This window comes from Leptodactylus fuscus, chromosome 10 (genome assembly GCF_031893055.1).
Source record: "Leptodactylus fuscus isolate aLepFus1 chromosome 10, aLepFus1.hap2, whole genome shotgun sequence".
Lineage (NCBI taxonomy): Eukaryota > Metazoa > Chordata > Amphibia > Anura > Leptodactylidae > Leptodactylus > Leptodactylus fuscus.
Window position 1 is genome coordinate 17376001 of NC_134274.1, and position 20329 is coordinate 17396329.

The 20329-nt window shown below is 41.3% G+C and overlaps 1 protein-coding gene across 1 annotated transcript in view; it reads right to left on the reverse strand.

The window, feature by feature from the left end:
• LOC142219119 (alpha-2-macroglobulin-like protein 1) overlaps positions 1-20011 on the reverse strand; it is a 44879-nt gene extending 24868 nt beyond the window's left edge. The window contains exons 1-18 of the mRNA XM_075288085.1: positions 19944-20011; positions 15529-15712; positions 14945-15104; positions 14690-14742; positions 14467-14487; positions 14118-14271; positions 13956-14040; positions 13364-13481; positions 11017-11131; positions 10348-10457; positions 9673-9831; positions 5646-5873; positions 5116-5182; positions 4828-4980; positions 4106-4248; positions 3270-3452; positions 2899-2989; positions 1545-1689 (exon numbers count right to left, since the gene is read on the reverse strand). Coding sequence (XP_075144186.1) covers positions 1545-1689; positions 2899-2989; positions 3270-3452; positions 4106-4248; positions 4828-4980; positions 5116-5182; positions 5646-5873; positions 9673-9831; positions 10348-10457; positions 11017-11131; positions 13364-13481; positions 13956-14040; positions 14118-14271; positions 14467-14487; positions 14690-14742; positions 14945-15104; positions 15529-15712; positions 19944-20011 — 2237 coding nt within the window. The remainder of the gene's footprint in view (positions 1-1544; positions 1690-2898; positions 2990-3269; positions 3453-4105; positions 4249-4827; positions 4981-5115; positions 5183-5645; positions 5874-9672; positions 9832-10347; positions 10458-11016; positions 11132-13363; positions 13482-13955; positions 14041-14117; positions 14272-14466; positions 14488-14689; positions 14743-14944; positions 15105-15528; positions 15713-19943) is intronic.
• Positions 20012-20329: the final 318 nt, after the last annotated feature.

Consider the following 20329-nt stretch of genomic DNA (forward strand, 5'->3'; position numbering starts at 1 on the left):
AATGTGTGTGCTAAGCACACACATTCAGCTCTACTTCATCGGGCTAATAGAATGCATTGGCCAGAGTACGGAACTCGACCAATCAGCGCTGGCTCTGCTGGAGGAGGCGGAGTCTAAGATCGCTCCACACCAGTCTCCATTCAGGTCCGACCTTAGACTCCGCCTCCTCCGGCAGAGCCAGCGCTGATTGGCCGAAGGCTGGCCAATGCATTCCTATGCGAATGCAGAGACTTAGCAGTGCTGAGTCAGTTTTGCTCAACTACACATCTGATGCACACTCGGCACTGCTACATCAGATGTAGCAATCTGATGTAGCAGAGCCGAGGGTGCACTAGAACCCCTGTGCAAACTCAGTTCACGCTAATAGAATGCATTGGCCAGCGCTGATTGGCCAATGCATTCTATTAGCCCGATGAAGTAGAGCTGAATGTGTGTGCTAAGCACACACATTCAGCACTGCTTCATCACGCCAATACAATGCATTAGCCAGTGCTGATTGGCCAGAGTACGGAATTCGGCCAATCAGCGCTGGCTCTGCCGGAGGAGGCGGAGTCTAAGGTCGGACCTGAATGGAGACTGGTGTGGAGCGATCTTAGACTCCGCCTCCTCCAGCAGAGCCAGCGCTGATTGGCCGAATTCCGTACTCTGGCCAATCAGCACTGGCTAATGCATTGTATTGGCTTGATGAAGCAGTGCTGAATGTGTGTGCTTAGCACACACATTCAGCTCTACTTCATCGGGCTAATAGAATGCATTGGCCAATCAGCGCTGGCCAATGCATTCTATTAGCGTGAACTGAGTTTGCACAGGGGTTCTAGTGCACCCTCGGCTCTGCTACATCAGATTGCTACATCTGATGTAGCAGTGCCGAGTGTGCATCAGATGTGTAGTTGAGCAAAACTGACTCAGCACTGCTAAGTCTGCATTCGCATAGGAATGCATTGGCCAGCCTTCGGCCAATCAGCGCTGGCTCTGCCGGAGGAGGCGGAGTCTAAGGTCGGACCTGAATGGAGACTGGTGTGGAGCTATCTTAGACTCCGCCTCCTCCAGCAGAGCCAGCGCTGATTGGTCGAGTTCCGTACTCTGGCCAATCAGCACTGGCCAATGCATTTCTATGGGGAAAAGTTAGCTTGCGAAAATCGCAAACTGACAGGGATTTCCATGAAATAAAGTGACTTTTATGCCCCCAGACATGCTTCCCCTGCTGTCCCAGTGTCATTCCAGGGTGTTGGTATCATTTCCTGGGGTGTCATAGTGGACTTGGTGACCCTCCAGACACGAATTTGGGTTTCCCCCTTAACGAGTTTATGTTCCCCATAGACTATAATGGGGTTCGAAACCCATTCGAACACTCGAACAGTGAGCGGCTGTTCGAATCGAATTTCGAACCTCGAACATTTTAGTGTTCGCTCATCTCTAATAGCAATAACGAAATTAATAAGAAAGGTGCAAAACAATGAACATCTCTGTGATGTCATTATTTTGTATCAATCTGGTTATGTTACTAAAGTAGATTTCCATCAGGTCTTCAGTATACAACTTACCCAAGAGCAGTAAGTTCCCAAATCCAGGTCTTGGGGAAATAGGTTCTTGGTTTTTCACTTTCTTTCAACCGTGGCTTTGATTCTTCTCCTGCGCCTGATGTTTTCTCTACTTCTCCAGGTAAGGCCATGGGTGGTCCAGGAAGGGCTGGCCATTTGACATAAGTACAAAGAGTTAGAATAAAATAAAAACAACCATTTATTAGAGTTTATGGAACAATATATAGATAAAGAGCTGAAAGATACATGAAATTTTGAAGTCTTACTCCTATTGTCAAGTCTCCTCTTTTGGGATGTGACATGCCCCATTTTTGTACCGTCACATCCCTTTTTGTGACATGGGCAAGTAATGTGACTATCACATAAAGTGTCCATGTCACACGTGAAACAAGAGATAGCCCAGTGGATATAGGAGAACTCTGCTGGCCCAAGAGATTTGCCCACTCTTTGTAGACGTTTCTCCAGTTTTTTGGAGCCTCTGGGACATTCTTGGAGAGTTGGTCAGTATGATTGTAATTTATACTATCTGTAAATTGGATGACCGTATACCTTGCCTAAAACCTATGCATTATCCTCCAATGTGGTAGGGATTATCAAGACCACAAGACAAAACTTTAGTCTTAAAAGTCTGATGGTTGCTCACATGACAGAGCTAAGGACCAGAGCAAAGTGGAAAACTCACAACTAAGATTACCTTAACAATTTACATTATATACCTTTTTAATTGGCCAAAGAATAATAAGGCTTGCGGGAAAGCTACTTTAAGGTCTTGACTAGTCTTCTATAAATTAAATTAAGTAGAAGTGCCACTATAATGGGAAGATGGTTCTACAAATAAAGGAACTTATCTCCCAGACCCCCTGAATTGCCGCCCACACCTTCTTCCTATAGGAAAGTTGTGACCAACGCTCCTAAACTCTTGACTGCGTGTCTAATTTCACTGCCACTGCAACTAAAATGTTAATTTTCAATAGGACAGAGCTATCAAGACTGGCCATTTCAATGCCTTTATATGACAAGACACATGCCCCCTCATAACTCAGGCATACCCCTGTTGGACCCCATGTCCATATAGTTCTATAAATTGTACATGTGAAAGCAGCTAGGTCAATTATTTTCAATTATTCTGGCTTGACTTTATTCTCAGATTATGCCACTAGGTTTCAAGAAAACCAGGCATTGATTTACAGGGAGCTACTTTCCAAAAGGTGGTGCTAGAGAAAGTTTTTCCTCAAGGGGGACTTACTTCTATACCCTTGTCCCAGTGCAGTAAATAGTAACATAAAATTAATTAGTCATTGGTCCTTCCATCTCACTATATAAATTTTATATAAAATGAATACTATAACTAACTTACCCGCAAGATGCACAATAGAAATGTCATCCAGTGAAAATTTAGGACATGACTTCTTAACAAGTGCACTTGTTACTATCTTTAAGCCCAGGCCCTATGAGGAAGTGCAATATAGGATATGTATTTAGAGCGTTTATATGTAGGAGATAGAAGACTCCATAAAAAAGATCATGATTCTATAATGATGCTGATTTTTGCCATATAAGAAAGTAGGGCATTTTGTTTTAGCCTACACAATCCTTGAGACAATTTCAAAACCATATGGCTTTAGTCCACCAACTAAAAATTATGGTCTTTATTGCACTGATCACAACCAGAGATGTAACTTGAAGCTCCTGGGCTCCAAAATGTGAAATCTATAATGGGTGGTTTACCTTAAACAAGCTGTATACATCCATACTCTCATCTCTAGGGAACCATGGCCGTAGTGGTCGTCCAATGAAGGCACCAGGAGAAAAAGGAGGTAGCGGAAAAGGTCTAAATCCACATGTATCGCCATCATCCTGGATACGATGATCATACCATCCAAACTCATTGGAGGGGAAGAGATCAAACACCTTGTAAAAATATAGGAAAACTTAAGAAGTCTGAATACTGAAAGTAATTTTAACAATATCCGTGTATGTCTGTCTACCAGTCCCTACATTACTCTCTATCTATTGTAAATTAATCCTAGATGAGCACGAAACATAGTAGTGGAGGGTATAGTTTAATTTACCCATAAACCCATCCACTTGTGTGGGCTTATATTACAATCCCATATACAACTAAAGGTGGGTGAACTTCTGAAGATTTCAGATCTGGGTAGTTTGGTCCAAAGATTTGTTCTGAGTCAAGAAAGTTTGATTTGTTAGTGACCATTGGTCATATGTCTGTATAGATATGGTCTACTTTATATAGGTTTCTTCAGGCACTTTGGCATTAGAAAAGTGATCCATAATGCACATGTGTACAGGAGACACTAAAGCAGATCCACCCACGTTACAAACCCAAACAACAAAAAGGGTTGGACAATTTGGTTAATAGACAAGAAGAAAAATACAGAGGAACAATATTTATGAGATCACTATATTTAGGAGTTATGTTCTTCTCCCAAAGCCCATTTTCAACAATGTCTGAAGACTCGAGGAGCTCTTATCAGTAATCTGTTAGCACTTTTGTTATTCATCTTCCAGAATATGATGAATATATACATGACATTATCACTTACTTTGTCAGCCCTCATCTCTTCCTCCGGTTTCATCAGTACTACGCTCTTATCCACCACCCGAAGACCACAGAGAGACCCAGGGGCAGCCCCAACCTGGAGAGATACGTCTGATCCTGCAGGAACCTCATTTGTGGAAAACTCAGCTGATACCTGGAAAAAGTTACATTGTTTGATATTATTGAGTGGAATGGTCACTCTCATAAGTGATTTAGTCAGTTTATGCGTTATACTTCATAAGAAGATTTCTCAGAGTAGGTGCTAGAACATTCAAGAGGGACATGTTGGGGTACACTGTCTACTTATGGCCCATGGGAAAAGTTGCGCCAGCAACTTTTGACCACCAGTGCAATCTTATAGAAAAAAATGGCACCTCGTGGATTTGGATGTCATAAACCCTCTTGGCAAGTTTCACATCTGACACCTCTTTTCCTATTGCTAACTGTGTCATTTAGTGTAAGATGCAGCTGAATACAATATAACAGTGTATTGCTTATCTGTCTCAGCTCCAATTCTGAAATTTGCTATCCTCTAGTCCCATCTGTCTACCCACTGCCAACCAGGGTTCTAGTAACAGACTCGTTTTACTAGCCATCACGTAAAATCCCATTTCATCATCATTGTAACACAGACTTAGAATGGTCACTTTACTTGTCATGAAGTCGGTAACATATTGTGGTCAATGATAGAATGTTCTATTCTGCTACAATTTAGAAAGTAAATACAACTTACTTTATTCTTGAAACATTTCTGTACATTGTATTTTTTGGAATCTGCTATTACTCCTCCATTAGGTAAGATGCTGTAAACAAGGACATGAAGGATCTTAGAAGTGCCCAGACTTAAAGGGAGGTTCATAGTAACTTCTCCATGGATTTCTGCAAAATAATAGAACATTAGATGGTGAAAAACACTTACATAATGGAAAAGAGCAGTCACACCATCCTATTGCCCATCTCTGTAGACTTTAATTTCTTAAGAATAACAGATTTCTTCATAAGTCCATGTCTTACCTTCATTAGTATTTCCAGGTGTAATTTCCACGGTTCCTGATTCTTTGATAGAACCTTTGGAAACCGACTGTGAAAAAAATGAAATAGTCATAGGACAATGGTGATAGATTTATAAAAAAAATAGTAAAAATATGCTAATGGGGTAAGGAAGAATAAGTCTGGGTCCTTATTTCACTTGCATTGGAAGGCCAGAAGAAGTATAACTTAGTGTGTAACAATCCATTGGCTACACATGTTGGCATCCCGCTCCCCTTGTACCGCTTACATTTTTTTGTGAAATAAAGGAGTTTGCTTTATCTTTTATGTCTTTTTTCTCCATATATGGGTTTAATGGATGATACTGTTATGGCAGCGCTCCCAATTTATGACCCCAGTGTTTGTCAGCTTCATCCATTCTCCATGCTTATCTGTGGTAGTCCGCATATTTCGGATTCACAATGGTGCCAACATGTTTTTGCCTCTTTCTTGTTGTTTAAGAAAAATCACATAACTAAAGGAATAATATAATCCATATATTTATCATGTCTTACCAGATAATGCAAGGATAATGTCTTGGCCTCTTTCAGCTGAGTGCGACTAATGACATAGTTTACATGGACCTCTTGATGGCCCTCACACGAGAGAACTTTATCCAGAGAATTCAGCTTCAAGAAACTTTTGCTCGGAGAGTGGAAGGGGACGACATGTTGCGTGGCTTGGCCATAATCAAGCGGAAGTTTACCCTTAACATACGGTTCAGGACTTAGATTTATTTGTGCCTTTAAAAAAGTAAATGCAGACATATATTTCAAGGTCTAGAAGAAGGCTTCAATGTGTTATATACTATTCAGTTCAATATTTAATGTCAAACATCAACTGATCCTTCTTTAGGAACACTAAATTCAAACATATCCCCGATCCTTCACAATCTCCTCCTCTTCACAGTCCTGTCACCTCCTATAAGACATCTGGCTATATCAGCATCCTTGCCCTCAACACTCTCTACAGCTGAATAAAAAATGTTAAAGGGATATTCCCATGAACATATCCATATTTAAATTTCTAGACAATTTTTAGTTAAGCATTTTTACAAATTCAAGTAATTAATTTTGCAAAGTGTTGTAACTATTTCCTCTATTGCTAGGCTCACACCTGAGTTCAGGTTTCCATTCTTCAGGACCTGAAAAAAAAGAAACCTAGTCCGCTTAAAAATTGGTAGACTCTAATGAAGTTTGCTGGTTTTCCACCCGAAGAATGCAGGGGAAAAAAGTCCTGCTTGCACAGAATGGGAAACAGAATCCCCAAACGGAAACCGAATGCAGAAAAAGTTCTGTTCACATTTCATATATTCCTTCCATTCATGATAAATGTAGAGAGGTTAGGGATACAGTCAAGTAATGTTATAAAAGGGAAGAGGCTTGTTTATTAGAGATGAGCGAACAGTGTTCTATCGAACACATGTTCGATCGGATATCAGGGTGTTCGCCATGTTCGAATCGAATCGAACACCACGTGGTAAAGTGCGCCAAAATTCGATTCCCCTCCCACCTTCCCTGGCGCCTTTTTTGCACCAATAACAGCGCAGGGGAGGTGGGACAGGAACTACGACACTGGGGGCATTGAAAAAAATTGGAAAAAGTCATTGGCTGCCGAAATCAGGTGACCTCCATTTTAGACGAATAGTGGATTTCAAATCCGGGTCATATGAGAATGTGAACTTTGTGACTATGAGACAGGGATAGCTGTACAGGCAGGGATAGCTAGGGATAACCTTTATTTAGGGGGGAATGTTATTAAAAATAACTTTTTGGGGCTCTATCGGGTGTGTAATTGTGATTTTTGTGAGATAAACTTTTTCCCATAGGGATGCATTGGCCAGCGCTGATTGGCCGAATTCCGTACTCTGGCCAATCAGTGCTGGCCAATGCATTCTATTAGCTTGATGAAGCAGAGTGTGCACAAGGGTTCAAGCGCACCCTCGGCTCTGATGTAGCAGAGCCGAGGCTGCACAAGGGTTCAAGCGCACCCTCGGCTCTGATGTAGGAGAGCCGAGGGTGCACTTGAACCCTTGTGCACCCTCAGCTCTGCTACATCAGAGCCGAGGGTGCGCTTGAACCCTTGTGCACACTCTGCTTCATCAAGCTAATAGAATGCATTGGCCAGCGCTGATTGGCCAATGTATTCTATTAGCCTGATGAAGTAGAGCTGAATGTGTGTGCTAAGCACACACATTCAGCTCTACTTCATCGGGCTAATAGAATGCATTGGCCAGCGCTGATTGGCCAGAGTACGGAACTCGACCAATCAGCGCTGGCTCTGCTGGAGGAGGCGGAGTCTAAGATCGCTCCACACCAGTCTCCATTCAGGTCCGACCTTAGACTCCGCCTCCTCCAGCAGAGCCAGCGCTGATTGGCCGAATTCCATACTCTGGCCAATCAGCACTGGCTAATGCATTGTATTGGCTTGATGAAGCAGTGCTGAATGTGTGTGCTTAGCACACACATTCAGCTCTACTTCATCGGGCTAATAGAATGCATTGGCCAATCAGCGCTGGCCAATGCATTCTATTAGCGTGAACTGAGTTTGCACAGGGGTTCTAGTGCACCCTCGGCTCTGCTACATCAGATTGCTACATCTGATGTAGCAGTGCCGAGTGTGCATCAGATGTGTAGTTGAGCAAAACTGACTCAGCACTGCTAAGTCTGCATTCGCATAGGAATGCATTGGCCAGCCTTCGGCCAATCAGCGCTGGCTCTGCCGGAGGAGGCGGAGTCTAAGGTCGGACCTGAATGGAGACTGGTGTGGAGCGACCTTAGACTCCGCCTCCTCCAGCAGAGCCAGCGCTGATTGGCCGAATTCCGTACTCTGGCCAATCAGCACTGGCTAATGCATTGTATTGGCTTGATGAAGCAGTGCTGAATGTGTGTGCTTAGCACACACATTCAGCTCTACTTCATCGGGCTAATAGAATGCATTGGCCAATCAGCGCTGGCCAATGCATTCTATTAGCGTGAACTGAGTTTGCACAGGGGTTCTAGTGCACCCTCGGCTCTGCTACATCAGATTGCTACATCTGATGTAGCAGTGCCGAGTGTGCATCAGATGTGTAGTTGAGCAAAACTGACTCAGCACTGCTAAGTCTGCATTCGCATAGGAATGCATTGGCCAGCCTTCGGCCAATCAGCGCTGGCTCTGCCGGAGGAGGCGGAGTCTAAGGTCGGACCTGAATGGAGACTGGTGTGGAGCGACCTTAGACTCCGCCTCCTCCAGCAGAGCCAGCGCTGATTGGCCGAATTCCGTACTCTGGCCAATCAGCACTGGCTAATGCATTGTATTGGCTTGATGAAGCAGTGCTGAATGTGTGTGCTTAGCACACACATTCAGCTCTACTTCATCGGGCTAATAGAATGCATTGGCCAGCGCTGATTGGCCGAATTCCGTACTCTGGCCAATCAGCACTGGCTAATGCATTGTATTGGCTTGATGAAGCAGTGCTGAATGTGTGTGCTTAGCACACACATTCAGCTCTACTTCATCGGGCTAATAGAATGCATTGGCCAATCAGCGCTGGCCAATGCATTCTATTAGCGTGAACTGAGTTTGCACAGGGGTTCTAGTGCACCCTCGGCTCTGCTACATCAGATTGCTACATCTGATGTAGCAGTGCCGAGTGTGCATCAGATGTGTAGTTGAGCAAAACTGACTCAGCACTGCTAAGTCTGCATTCGCATAGGAATGCATTGGCCAGCCTTCGGCCAATCAGCGCTGGCTCTGCCGGAGGAGGCGGAGTCTAAGGTCGGACCTGAATGGAGACTGGTGTGGAGCTATCTTAGACTCCGCCTCCTCCAGCAGAGCCAGCGCTGATTGGTCGAGTTCCGTACTCTGGCCAATCAGCACTGGCCAATGCATTTCTATGGGGAAAAGTTAGCTTGCGAAAATCGCAAACTGACAGGGATTTCCATGAAATAAAGTGACTTTTATGCCCCCAGACATGCTTCCCCTGCTGTCCCAGTGTCATTCCAGGGTGTTGGTATCATTTCCTGGGGTGTCATAGTGGACTTGGTGACCCTCCAGACACGAATTTGGGTTTCCCCCTTAACGAGTTTATGTTCCCCATAGACTATAATGGGGTTCGAAACCCATTCGAACACTCGAACAGTGAGCGGCTGTTCGAATCGAATTTCGAACCTCGAACATTTTAGTGTTCGCTCATCTCTATTGTTTATGTTACTGAATGCTACTGTATACTGTATGTTCTTAAGACTTGGTAAGACTTCTCCATATGTTTTGTTTCTGTTAGAAGAAGTAATGTTTCTCATTAGGGAGAGATTGGTACAGGGAATTTTTAGATCATGCATCTCCTGCTAAGAATTCTGGGTAAGGAAGTTACAAATAGGTCATTTGCCCCTAGCGCCACCTATTGGAAGGTAGCTCCCTATAGATCAATGCCTGGCTTTAAAAGAAATAAAAGCCAAGTCAGTATATCTCCTCCAGAAGGAAGAGGTTCCTATCTACAGACAGCAGGCTTTTCTTTATCTTGTGCTTTGTATTTTAACATTCAGATAAACATACTCATACCGACAATGTCTTGGAGCCTTTCCAGTCCGTTGTATTCAGAGTAAATGATGCCTGGCCACTCTCATCGGTCAGTAAGGTCTGGTACACCGAGTCATCGGTACATTTCATATAAACTGTAATGTTTGGTTTAGGAACACCTCCAGCATCCTCCACTCTAATCTGGAATAAGTAATTAAAATATATGAAACTGAATATGACATAAAGAACTTGATATATAAGGAAAGTGTAATGGTAAAATTTTATCACGATCCCAACCAGGGATTTTATCTTATTGCCTGTGAGCTTTCAATTCGTAAGTTCCTTTACGGTGGGACAAAAGGAAATAAAAAACAGTTCACGGGACAAGAAAACACAATTAAGACTATCATGAGTGACTCCTATAGTAAATTGTTTAAGATAAGACAAGATAATCCTTTAATAGTCCCACTAATATTATAGTATTAGGCCTTACAATGCAAACTTAGTTTCGTCCAATGAGAATGGTGCCTACTGTGGCATCACTTCCAATCAGAATTGCATAACATATGATGCATGCATCCATTAAACATAAAGAATGCCACATATAGCACATTTTAAGCTTACAAAGAAACTATGTATTGCCATTCATGGACTAAGGGTATAAGTATCGTTAGATGATCAGCTACATGATAATCTACTTTATCAAAGGGGACTCACCCCACCACTGTATGGGATTCCAGCCTTGTAGTTATCAGCAGCATCATTGAAAGACAATTTATTGATGACCGTGGTTATACTGGATTGAGTAGTTGATGTTACCTCTGACCCTGAATAATCAGAAAAAAATCTTAGAATTAATCATGAGCCGAATATTCCAAACTGCTTGGTTTTTAACAAATTGAACAAATGGTTATTTGCTTCAGATGAACAAAAATGGCCACCAACTTATACTCTGGTGCCTCTTCATACTCTAGAGTATAATTAGGTGGAAGCCCAGAGGACAAAAATAATAAAAAAAACACATTCATATTCACCTTCTGTAACCTCTTTTGGGCCTCTTTGTGGCATCTCACCCACTTATGTGATGTCATGCACCCGGAGTCACCACGGAGGCTTGTGATTGGGCCATCAGTGGTCAAATGTGCCATTCATTATACAAGTGTTCTCTTATGTGATAGAAAGGCATGTGGGCTCTATTGGACACAAGGACCAAGTGCAAATGCAACATCTGCAAATCTGTAACAGCTACTACAATGGCTATCATGCAGCTTAATGTGCAGACGCCGATTATAGAAGATCACATTTCCATTTGGGTGCCATTATTGCAACATACAAGTATAATCTATTTGTATTGTTGTAAGGCAGTCTAGAATAGATCAGACTTACCAGTCCCTTCCTCTGTAACAGAAGCTTTAATTATCAGTTCTCTTCTCATTTTAGTATCATCTAGGGAAAGGAACGCAAAGTAGGCGTTTTTGGAATAACACCCAGATCTGTCCAACTGTGTGAAAGAATCAACATATATTCAAGAACCATTAGATAACAATATCTGTACGCAATATCACAATTAACAGAAGGAAAGACTAGTCAACTGCAATGTACAGGGATCTAAGGGTGATTTATTTATTTATTTTATTACAGATGTATCCATATTTAAGGAGGACCTTTCACCACCTCAACCAATTCCAGTTAGACGTACAGAGTCCATATTTGATAAGGCGACATCCTACTAAAATCAGCCATCAGAAAACACATTCATGGGCTGATTGTCAGTCTTATAAGGCTAGTTGTTACGCGTAAACACTGAGCTTTTGTTAATGACAATCAGCTGTTACAATGCCCTATTTAATAAGGTCTTAAATTATCACTAAAGATGGCTGAACCTCTCATGATTCATATTGTTTTAGAGATTTGGTGGCTTGTGTCCAGATTTATTCTACGTCAAACAAATTCAGTATCAACCACACCTCGAATTGGCTTAATTTGAATAGTTAGAATACTCTTAGGTCTCCTAGGAACTTATCTATAAAACATAGTGTATGACACTGTCAGGGCTCCTAGGAACCGATCTATAAAATATAGGGTATGACACGGTCAGGGTTCCTAGGAACCGATCTATAAAATATAGGGTATGACACTGTCAGAGCTCCTAGGAACCTATCTATAATACATAGTGTATGACACTGTCAGGGCGATTAGAAAGCTATCTATAATACATAGTGTAGAACACTGTCAGAGCTCCTAGGAACCTATCTATAAAACATAGTGTATAACACTGTCAGGACTCCTAGGAACCTATCTATAAAACATAGTGTAGAATACTGTCAGAGCTCCTAGGAACCTATCTATAATACATAGTGTAGAACACTGTCAGGACTCCTAGGAACTTATCTATAATACATAGTGTATAACACTGTCAGGGTTCCTAGGAACCTATCTATAATACATAGTGTATAACACTGTCAGGGCTCCTAGGAACCTATCTATAATACATAGTGTAGAACACTGTCAGAGCTCCTAGGAACCTATCTATAAAACATAGTGTATAACACTGTCAGGACTCCTAGGAACCTATCTATAAAACATAGTGTAGAATACTGTCAGAGCTCCTAGGAACCTATCTATAATACATAGTGTAGAACACTGTCAGGACTCCTAGGAACCTATCTATAATACATAGTGTAGAACACTGTCAGGACTCCTAGGAACTTATCTATAAAACATAGTGTATGACACTGTCAGGGCTCCTAGGAACCGATCTATAAAATATAGGGTATGACACGGTCAGGGTTCCTAGGAAGCTATCTATAAAACATAGTGTATAACACTGTCAGGGCTACTAGGAACCTATCTATAATACATAGTGTAGAACACTGTCAGAGCTCCTAGGAACCTATCTATAAAACATAGTGTAGAATACTGTCAGAGCTCCTAGGAACCTATCTATAATACATAGTGTAGAACACTGTCAGGGCTACTAGGAACCTATCTATAATACATAGTGTAGAACACTGTCAGGGCTACTAGGAACCTATCTATAATACATAGTGTAGAACACTGTCAGGGCTACTAGGAACCTATCTATAAAACATAGTGTATGACACTGTCAGGGCTCCTAGGAACCTATCTATAAAACATAGTGTATGACACTGTCAGGGCTCCTAGGAACCTATCTATAAAACATAGTGTATGACACTGTCAGGACTCCCAGGAACCTACCTATAATACATAGTGTAGATCACTGTCAGGGCTTAGTTTTATTGCCTTATCTTAGTAATGTATAACCTCATGAATTATGGTCTTTGTGTAGCATCTTCCAAGTGTTGTGCTAGGTTCTCAGTCATTCATTTGTAATTGCCTAAAGAAGGAAACTAAAGTGCTCTGGATACTTCTGTTTAGCCAAAAGAGGTATCATACATACAATACTTTTGCCTTTGTTGACCCAAAAGTATCCAAACATTGCAGGATTTTTTTCTACATTAATTTTTCCTATTTATGGTACCATTTAAAGAAATATGGAATGATATGATGATACATGATCACGCAGATTTCTCTAGTGGGAGATCTCCAATGTCTAAGATATCCATATGACCAATGTTCATGGACCAAGCCTGTCAAATGGGACAACCAACTTGTTTGACTTAAGCCTGCATAGTGAATACTGGGTAAGATGTAAAATCCCTCTAACTTAAAACCTTAGCACAATAAATAAATATGACAAATAAGATCTCACCTCTCCTTCCGAATTGACACAAAGGGTGGCCCAAAGTGTCCCATTACTATATTTCTGGTACGGTTCTTGACAAATAGACACTTCAACATCCCCTTGCACTGGTTTCCCATATGTGTATCTAAGAGAGAAAAAAATGATAATGTTGCATTATAAATGGGAAAAAAATTAATTGATCATAGATTTGTGCTATATTTCCACAGTTTCTGATGTTGACAGGGCTGGTTCCAGGTTTCTGTTGGCCCTTGGGTGACAGGGCCTCAGTAGGTATTATAAGTGGGTAATGTAAATGAATGGATGATCTGGTAACACATGGACTTATTGGGTTCACGAGAACTCTGGCTCATAACGAAATTGTTCCATTAATGTTCTCATTGATTTCAATATTTCTTTTTTGATGACAAATATAACCAATTTGCTTTCATATTGTTGTTCTTGGTGGAGCAAATACCAAAATCTTAGTCAACAAAAATGGAAATGTTTTTATTTTTATACATTAATAATGTCCACTATGGATCAACCAGGAACCAGATACTTGTATCAAAAATAAATCAAGTAAAATTATAAGAAAAGTCTAACAAATTTTGGAACTCACTTGCCACAAACTTTAAGTGGAAACTGACGGTTGTTGGTAAGAATGTATTTAGGAAAATGGATGTCGACCTCAAATTTTGGAAGTTCTTAAAAGACATAGTAGACAAAAGTTAGAAAGGATTAAGCAAACATATTATATATTGGGCATAACGGGACTCCTCACCAGATTCCTCCACAGTAAAGGTATGGGATGTGTCCTTCAGTTTGATGGAATACTCTCCAAATGTAGGCTCAGGGAGAAGATCAAAGGACATCTCAGCAATGCCCTGGTCGAGCTTCACATTTGACCATTGACTTATCCTGTTGTTATCTGGGTCCTAAAAGTAACAACTTCACAATGAAAACTTGCAATTTCTTAAAAGGTTAAAAATAAATAAATAAATAAATAAATAAATAATAACATTATTAACTAAATTTTTGCAATCACAATTTTTTTTTTTAAAATATATGAACTACACATCCAATATAATAGTATTATTATTATTATTATTATTAATTATTATTTTTCTTACCTGTAATTCCACCACTGGAATCTAAACAAAGGGAAACATTTTTTTTCTTTTAATTTTCCAAAGTTATTCAGAAATAATAAAAATGTTTGTTTATGTTAAAATAGAAAATACAAAATTGAAATAGAAAATTCTAAGATTTTTGACAGCAGTGTGTCTAAGGTCAACTGCCATCAAATCACAATTTTTCACTTTTCCACCGCTCATTGTTTTATTTTAGACTTACCAATGTATTTTCTGGTTTGAAATCTTCATTAAGGAACAGAATTCTGAATTTTACTGTGAAAAAAAAAAATAAAAAAAATCAATGAAAGATTCTTTTAAGCATCACGTAGTTAAACATTTCTATAATTTTTTTTTTTTTGCAAAAATGTAAATTGGATGTCAACTGGTAAGTGAGGACAGGAGTATGTGTATAAAAAAAAAAAAAATTGTAAGTATTTTGTCTGTTTTGGACTATGGAGTCTCTATGTTTTCTTACCGGTTTGTCCTGGATTGTACACGGCTTTGTCCGTCTGGACTAGAATTTTAGATTTTGGCTTCTTTACAAGAACTTTACTGGTGTTAGTTACCGATTCCCCTGAATTTTCAATGGACAGAGTTATTGTGCCAACTGCCTCATTTTCTTCAGGAATGGGAACCTACGGAAATAAAATGAATATGGGAAAAAAAAAAAAACAATAACTAAATTTTACTTTAATGTTTAGAAATTGCTTGGGGCACCAAATAATGTTTATCAACAGACAAAAAAAAAAAAAATTCCTAAGGATGCAGATGATGTTGCATGAGGATGGAGTCCATTGTTATTTTTGGAAAAAATCCAATAGCTAATGGCCTAATAGACAACTGTACAGACTTTTTAAGGGGGGGGGGGGGGTGATAGCACCTGAATTTAGCAGCATATACGATACACATATAGGATATCTGAATGTCTATCCAGGAGGAAACGGTAAGAAAGGACACAAAAGTAAATATGTTTTATACAGCAGTGTGTCTTTCTAACATAATAGAATTTCCCTCGAGAAGACTTGTCCTTGTTTCCTATAGTAACCTAAGGCCACTTACCTGGACACTGCGGCAGGTGAATATGGAGTCTTTATGGAATTTTTCATCTATAAGTGAGGTGTCCTTGGTGTCCAGTTTTAGAGTCACTTTCACACTGGTTTCTCCTTGAGCTCCCTCCACTTGTACACATAAGTTTTCAGGATGATCGGCGCGTAACTCTGATGGGAAGATGGCGGCATAGTGCCTGGCAAGAATGACATCAAAGAGAGTATATCACTATAAAGGAGTATGAGGAGACTTATGGCAAGAAAATTACTGGACATCTTCAAGGCAATGAGGCAGATATGGCAGAACACAATGTAATTCCTATAGTATTCCTTTCTGTCATGGCTGATTATTTTTTATTAAAGATATTAAAAGTTGGGATATTAAAAATATAGTTGTCCCCAGCTGCCTCACAGTTTCTCTCATTAACCTCTTCTCTTGGTCTTTCACAGTGTTCTTCTTCTGCCACACATGTAGGTGGAAACACGATTGATCTTGTCTTCCATCGACTCCTCACAGTTTCTAAATTTACTAACTCTTCTCTGCCACTCTCTGATCATAATCTTCTGTCTCTCACCATCAGTGCCTTCTCCCCTTCACAAGATACCCCTACCCATCACACATATAGGAATTTGCGTGCTATCGACACCCAGCACCTCTCAGATACTCTACAGTCCTCTCTGTCCCCCATCTCCTCAATCTCCTGTCCCAACCTGGCCACCAGTCACTATAATGAAACCCTTAAAAATGCATTGGATGAGGTGGCTCCCCCTCCACTTGTAAAGTCCCACATAGGAGGCAGCAACCCTGGCACACGCCACAGACACGATTTCTTCAGCGGTGCTCTAGGTGTGCTGAACGTCTATGGAGAAAATCATGTTCAGGGCTTGTTCACATCAGCGTTGTGAACTCCGTTCTGCAGGTTTCCGTTTCCTGCCTAAAACAGAGGCAGGAGACGGAAACCTGCAGGAGTCTCTCTCACCCATTCATTTGAATGGATGAGAGAGATGTCCGGCCGTGAGCGGCGGTGAGCGTTTTATGCTCTCCGCCGCGAAACCGGGTTTTATAATCCGGACACAGAGTCGGACATGCAGTACTCTGTGTCCGGATAAAAAAAAATCCGGTTTCGCGGCGGAGAGCATAAAACGCTCACCGCCGCTCACGGCCGGACCCGGTCTGTGCTTTCCGTCTTCTGGCATGCAGACCTAGCGTCACCTGCAGATTTCCTCCACTTCAAATTTATGCTTAAAACATATAGTTCTGGCCTTTACCACGCCAAACAAGACTATTTCACCGCCCTCATCTCTTCTCTCTCCAGCAACCCTAAAAGGCTTTTTGAAACTTTTCACTCCTTACTCACACTCAAGGTGCAGATGCCATTCACAGACCTTAGTGCTGATGACCTGGCCACTTATTTCCATGATAAAATTGATAAGATCCTTCAGGAAATTACTGCCCAAGCCCCAGGTGGCATTGATCCCATCACCTACCATAGTAATGATCCCCTCACCAACCGCACTTCAGACTGTCTATTCTCATCTTTTGAACCTGTTACAGAAGAGGCAGTCTCCCAACTATTTTCTTCATCTCGCCCTACAACCTGCAGTAGTGACCCCTTCCCCTCACATCTACTCCAATCTCTGTCCCCTGCTGTCACTGCTTACCTTACTAAAATATTTAACCTCTCTCTCTTCTGGAATCTTCCCATCCTCCTTCAAGCATGCTGTTATAACCCCGCTATTGAAAAAACCCTCCCTGGACCCATCCTGTGCTGCTAACTATCTACCTGTCTCTAACCTCCCCTTCATTTCTAAACTCTTGGAACGCCTGGTCTATTCTCGTTTAATCCGCTATCTCTTTGCTTGACCCCTTACAATCTGGCTTCCGCGATCTGCACTCTACTGAAACGGCTCTCACAAAAGTCTCCAATGATCTCCTAATGGCTAAATCCAATAGTGACTTCTCTCTTCTTATTCTTCTGGACCTCTCTGCAGCTTTTCACACTGTTGACCATCAACTCCTCCTCACTATGCTCCGCTCAGTTGGCCTCAATGACACTGCGCTCTCCTGGTTCTCCTCTTATCTCTCAGACCGCACTTTCAGTGTATCATTTGCTGGCTCTGTTTCCTCCCCTCATTCCCTTGCTGTTGGGGTTGCTCAGGGCTCGGTCCTAGGCCCCCTGCTCTTTTCTCTCTACACAGCCCCCATTGGACAAACCATTGCCAGATTTGGCTTCAGGTACCAACTTTATGCTGATGACACCCAATTATACACATCTGCCCGTGTCATCACCCATGCACTCATACAGAACACCAGTGACTGTCTCTCTGCTGTCTCAAATATCATGTCCTCACTGTATCTGAAACTAAATCTCTCTAAGACTGAACTACTACTGTTTCCACCATCTAAAAGATCTGTCCCTGATATATCCATTGCAGTCTCAGGCCTTACTATAACTCCTAGGCAGTAGGCCCACTGCCTTGGGGTTATGTTTGACGCAGACCTTTCCTTCACCCCTCATGTTGAATCACTCGCACATTCATGTAACCGCCACCTCAAAAACATCTCCTGAATATGCCCTTTCCTTACCAGAGATACACTAAAGACACTTATTGTCTCTCTGATTCATTCTCGCCTTGACTACTGTAACTCCTTACTAATCGGTCTTCCTCTCACTAAACTCTCCCCTCTACAATCTATTCTGAATGCAGCGGCCAGGCTCATCTATCAGGCTAGACGCTACAGCAATGCCTCTGGTCTGTGCCAGTCGCTACATTGGCTGCCTATTCATTATAGAATAAAATATAAAGTTATCACCCTCATCCACAAGGCTCTCCATAATGCCGCCCCTCCCTACATTTCCTCCCTCATCTCTGTCTACCGCCCAACCCGTGTTCTCCGTTCACTCAATGACCTAACACTTACATCCTCTATTATCAGAACCTCCCACGCTCGTATACAAGACTTCTCCCGAGCTGCACCACTTCTCTGGAATGCTCTACCCCGGACAATCAGATTAACTCGCAATTTTTACAGCTTCAAACGCAAACTAAAGATGCATCTTTTCAGACAAGCCTATCACAATGTCTAACGTAAACCTTTAACCTTCCTCTGTCCCCGCTCCCACATTTCCCCACATGATATGATGCCATTTCAGGCTAATTTTATAGGTCCAAGCTCCATCCACATGTTAAAGGACACGACTGTCGACGGCTCATAAAGTTTTATGTTTGTGTAATGACAGTCGCCTCTATTACAAAAGTGTCTGACCTCTGTATAAGCAATACCGCCCCTGCTACCTCTTGTGTCACCCCCTCTACCTCATAGATTGTAAGCTCTTGCGAGCAGGGCCCTCAGTCCCATTGTGTGAAACGACTTTCTTTGTAATGTATCTTTCTGTCTGTATTTGAACCCTACAAATTGTACAGCGCTGCGGAAAATGTTGGCGCTATATAAATAAAATTTATTATTATTATTATTATTATATAGTTGCCCATAAATGTAATTTTATTATAAGATTCACGGACAAACTTTCTAGAAGAGAAAAAGATATATAAAACTTCACTTTTATTAAGTAATTTTAAAATAATGAAGAAAAATTGTGTGAATATAAAAACTGAATCACTGCTATTCGTCACTTGGTATCAAACTCGTAACTCTCATAACAATGGACTGATATCTTAATGAATAAATCAAGTATATACCAGATCAAAATTCTAATGTATCAAGACAACTCAAGGATTAGGGTGTGTATGCTTTTACATCCACATATATGGCAGCAATTTAATGCTCCTGCGCACACTAGTAACGTATCTCCCTGAATAAAAGCATGCCTCATAAACGCTCTGCCAGGATAAACAATTGCTTAGTTTATAGAACTGCAAAAAGCTTCTCGGAGCCTGCCTAGCCCAAGGCTACTGGCCTAATGCCGAGCCAACGGGATCCGGCTGCAGGTCCGCTCTCCTTACATGACCCAGGCTTACGTCTGCGTTGATTTCCCGTTTGTGCCAGGCGACCACTTTAAACAGTTCCAGGTCCTAATGGCAGCTAAAGTACAAATGTCTCGACTTAGGGCGAAGATTTTTGTATGTTTTTGTCCAACTCAGCAGCAGTATTACCACTTACAAATATACTAAAGTTGGGGCACCCCTTTAAAAGTCTTTGATTCCATAATCTCTCTCATCTCTTAGTACTAAGGTGCATCAACTACAATTGCACAGAAAGAAAAAAAACAATGAAAATCTAATAATTTTTTGTTGGGTTATGGAGTCTTGTTAGTCAAACTGGAAAAATTCATTAAAAGATCTCTATTAATAAACGTATTACAGTATCAGCAGCCGCATGAACAATTTATAATATAATAAAATTATAGAAGAAAAATAAAATTCTATAAAATAGAATAAAAGTAAAATGTAAACTATTGTACTTACAGTTTTGCTTCTAAAGCCCCCAAAATCTGCACTATAAGCAGCCCCGCACAGACCCTCCAGTGCCCCATTGTGCTAGTAGACAGGACAGTGACTTCTATGTCTGGGCTTTGCAATATTTTATGTTCCTGGACTGTTTTGTATTCGTAGCCTCACATGGACATAGCATGTCAATCTGGCGTTATAACTATTTGTTAAGCATGACCGATTGGCTGAAGGCTCTGGACAAATTTCATGAAGATAAAGCAAAACATTATGGCCAGCGTTGGGTCATCCTAGGACTTCTACTATTCTATTATGATGCACTGATAGAGTGCAGTAGTACAACAGATAGGAAGCCCGAAAATGTCTATTGACAGCTGTGATCGAGGCATAAAAATACAAGAACA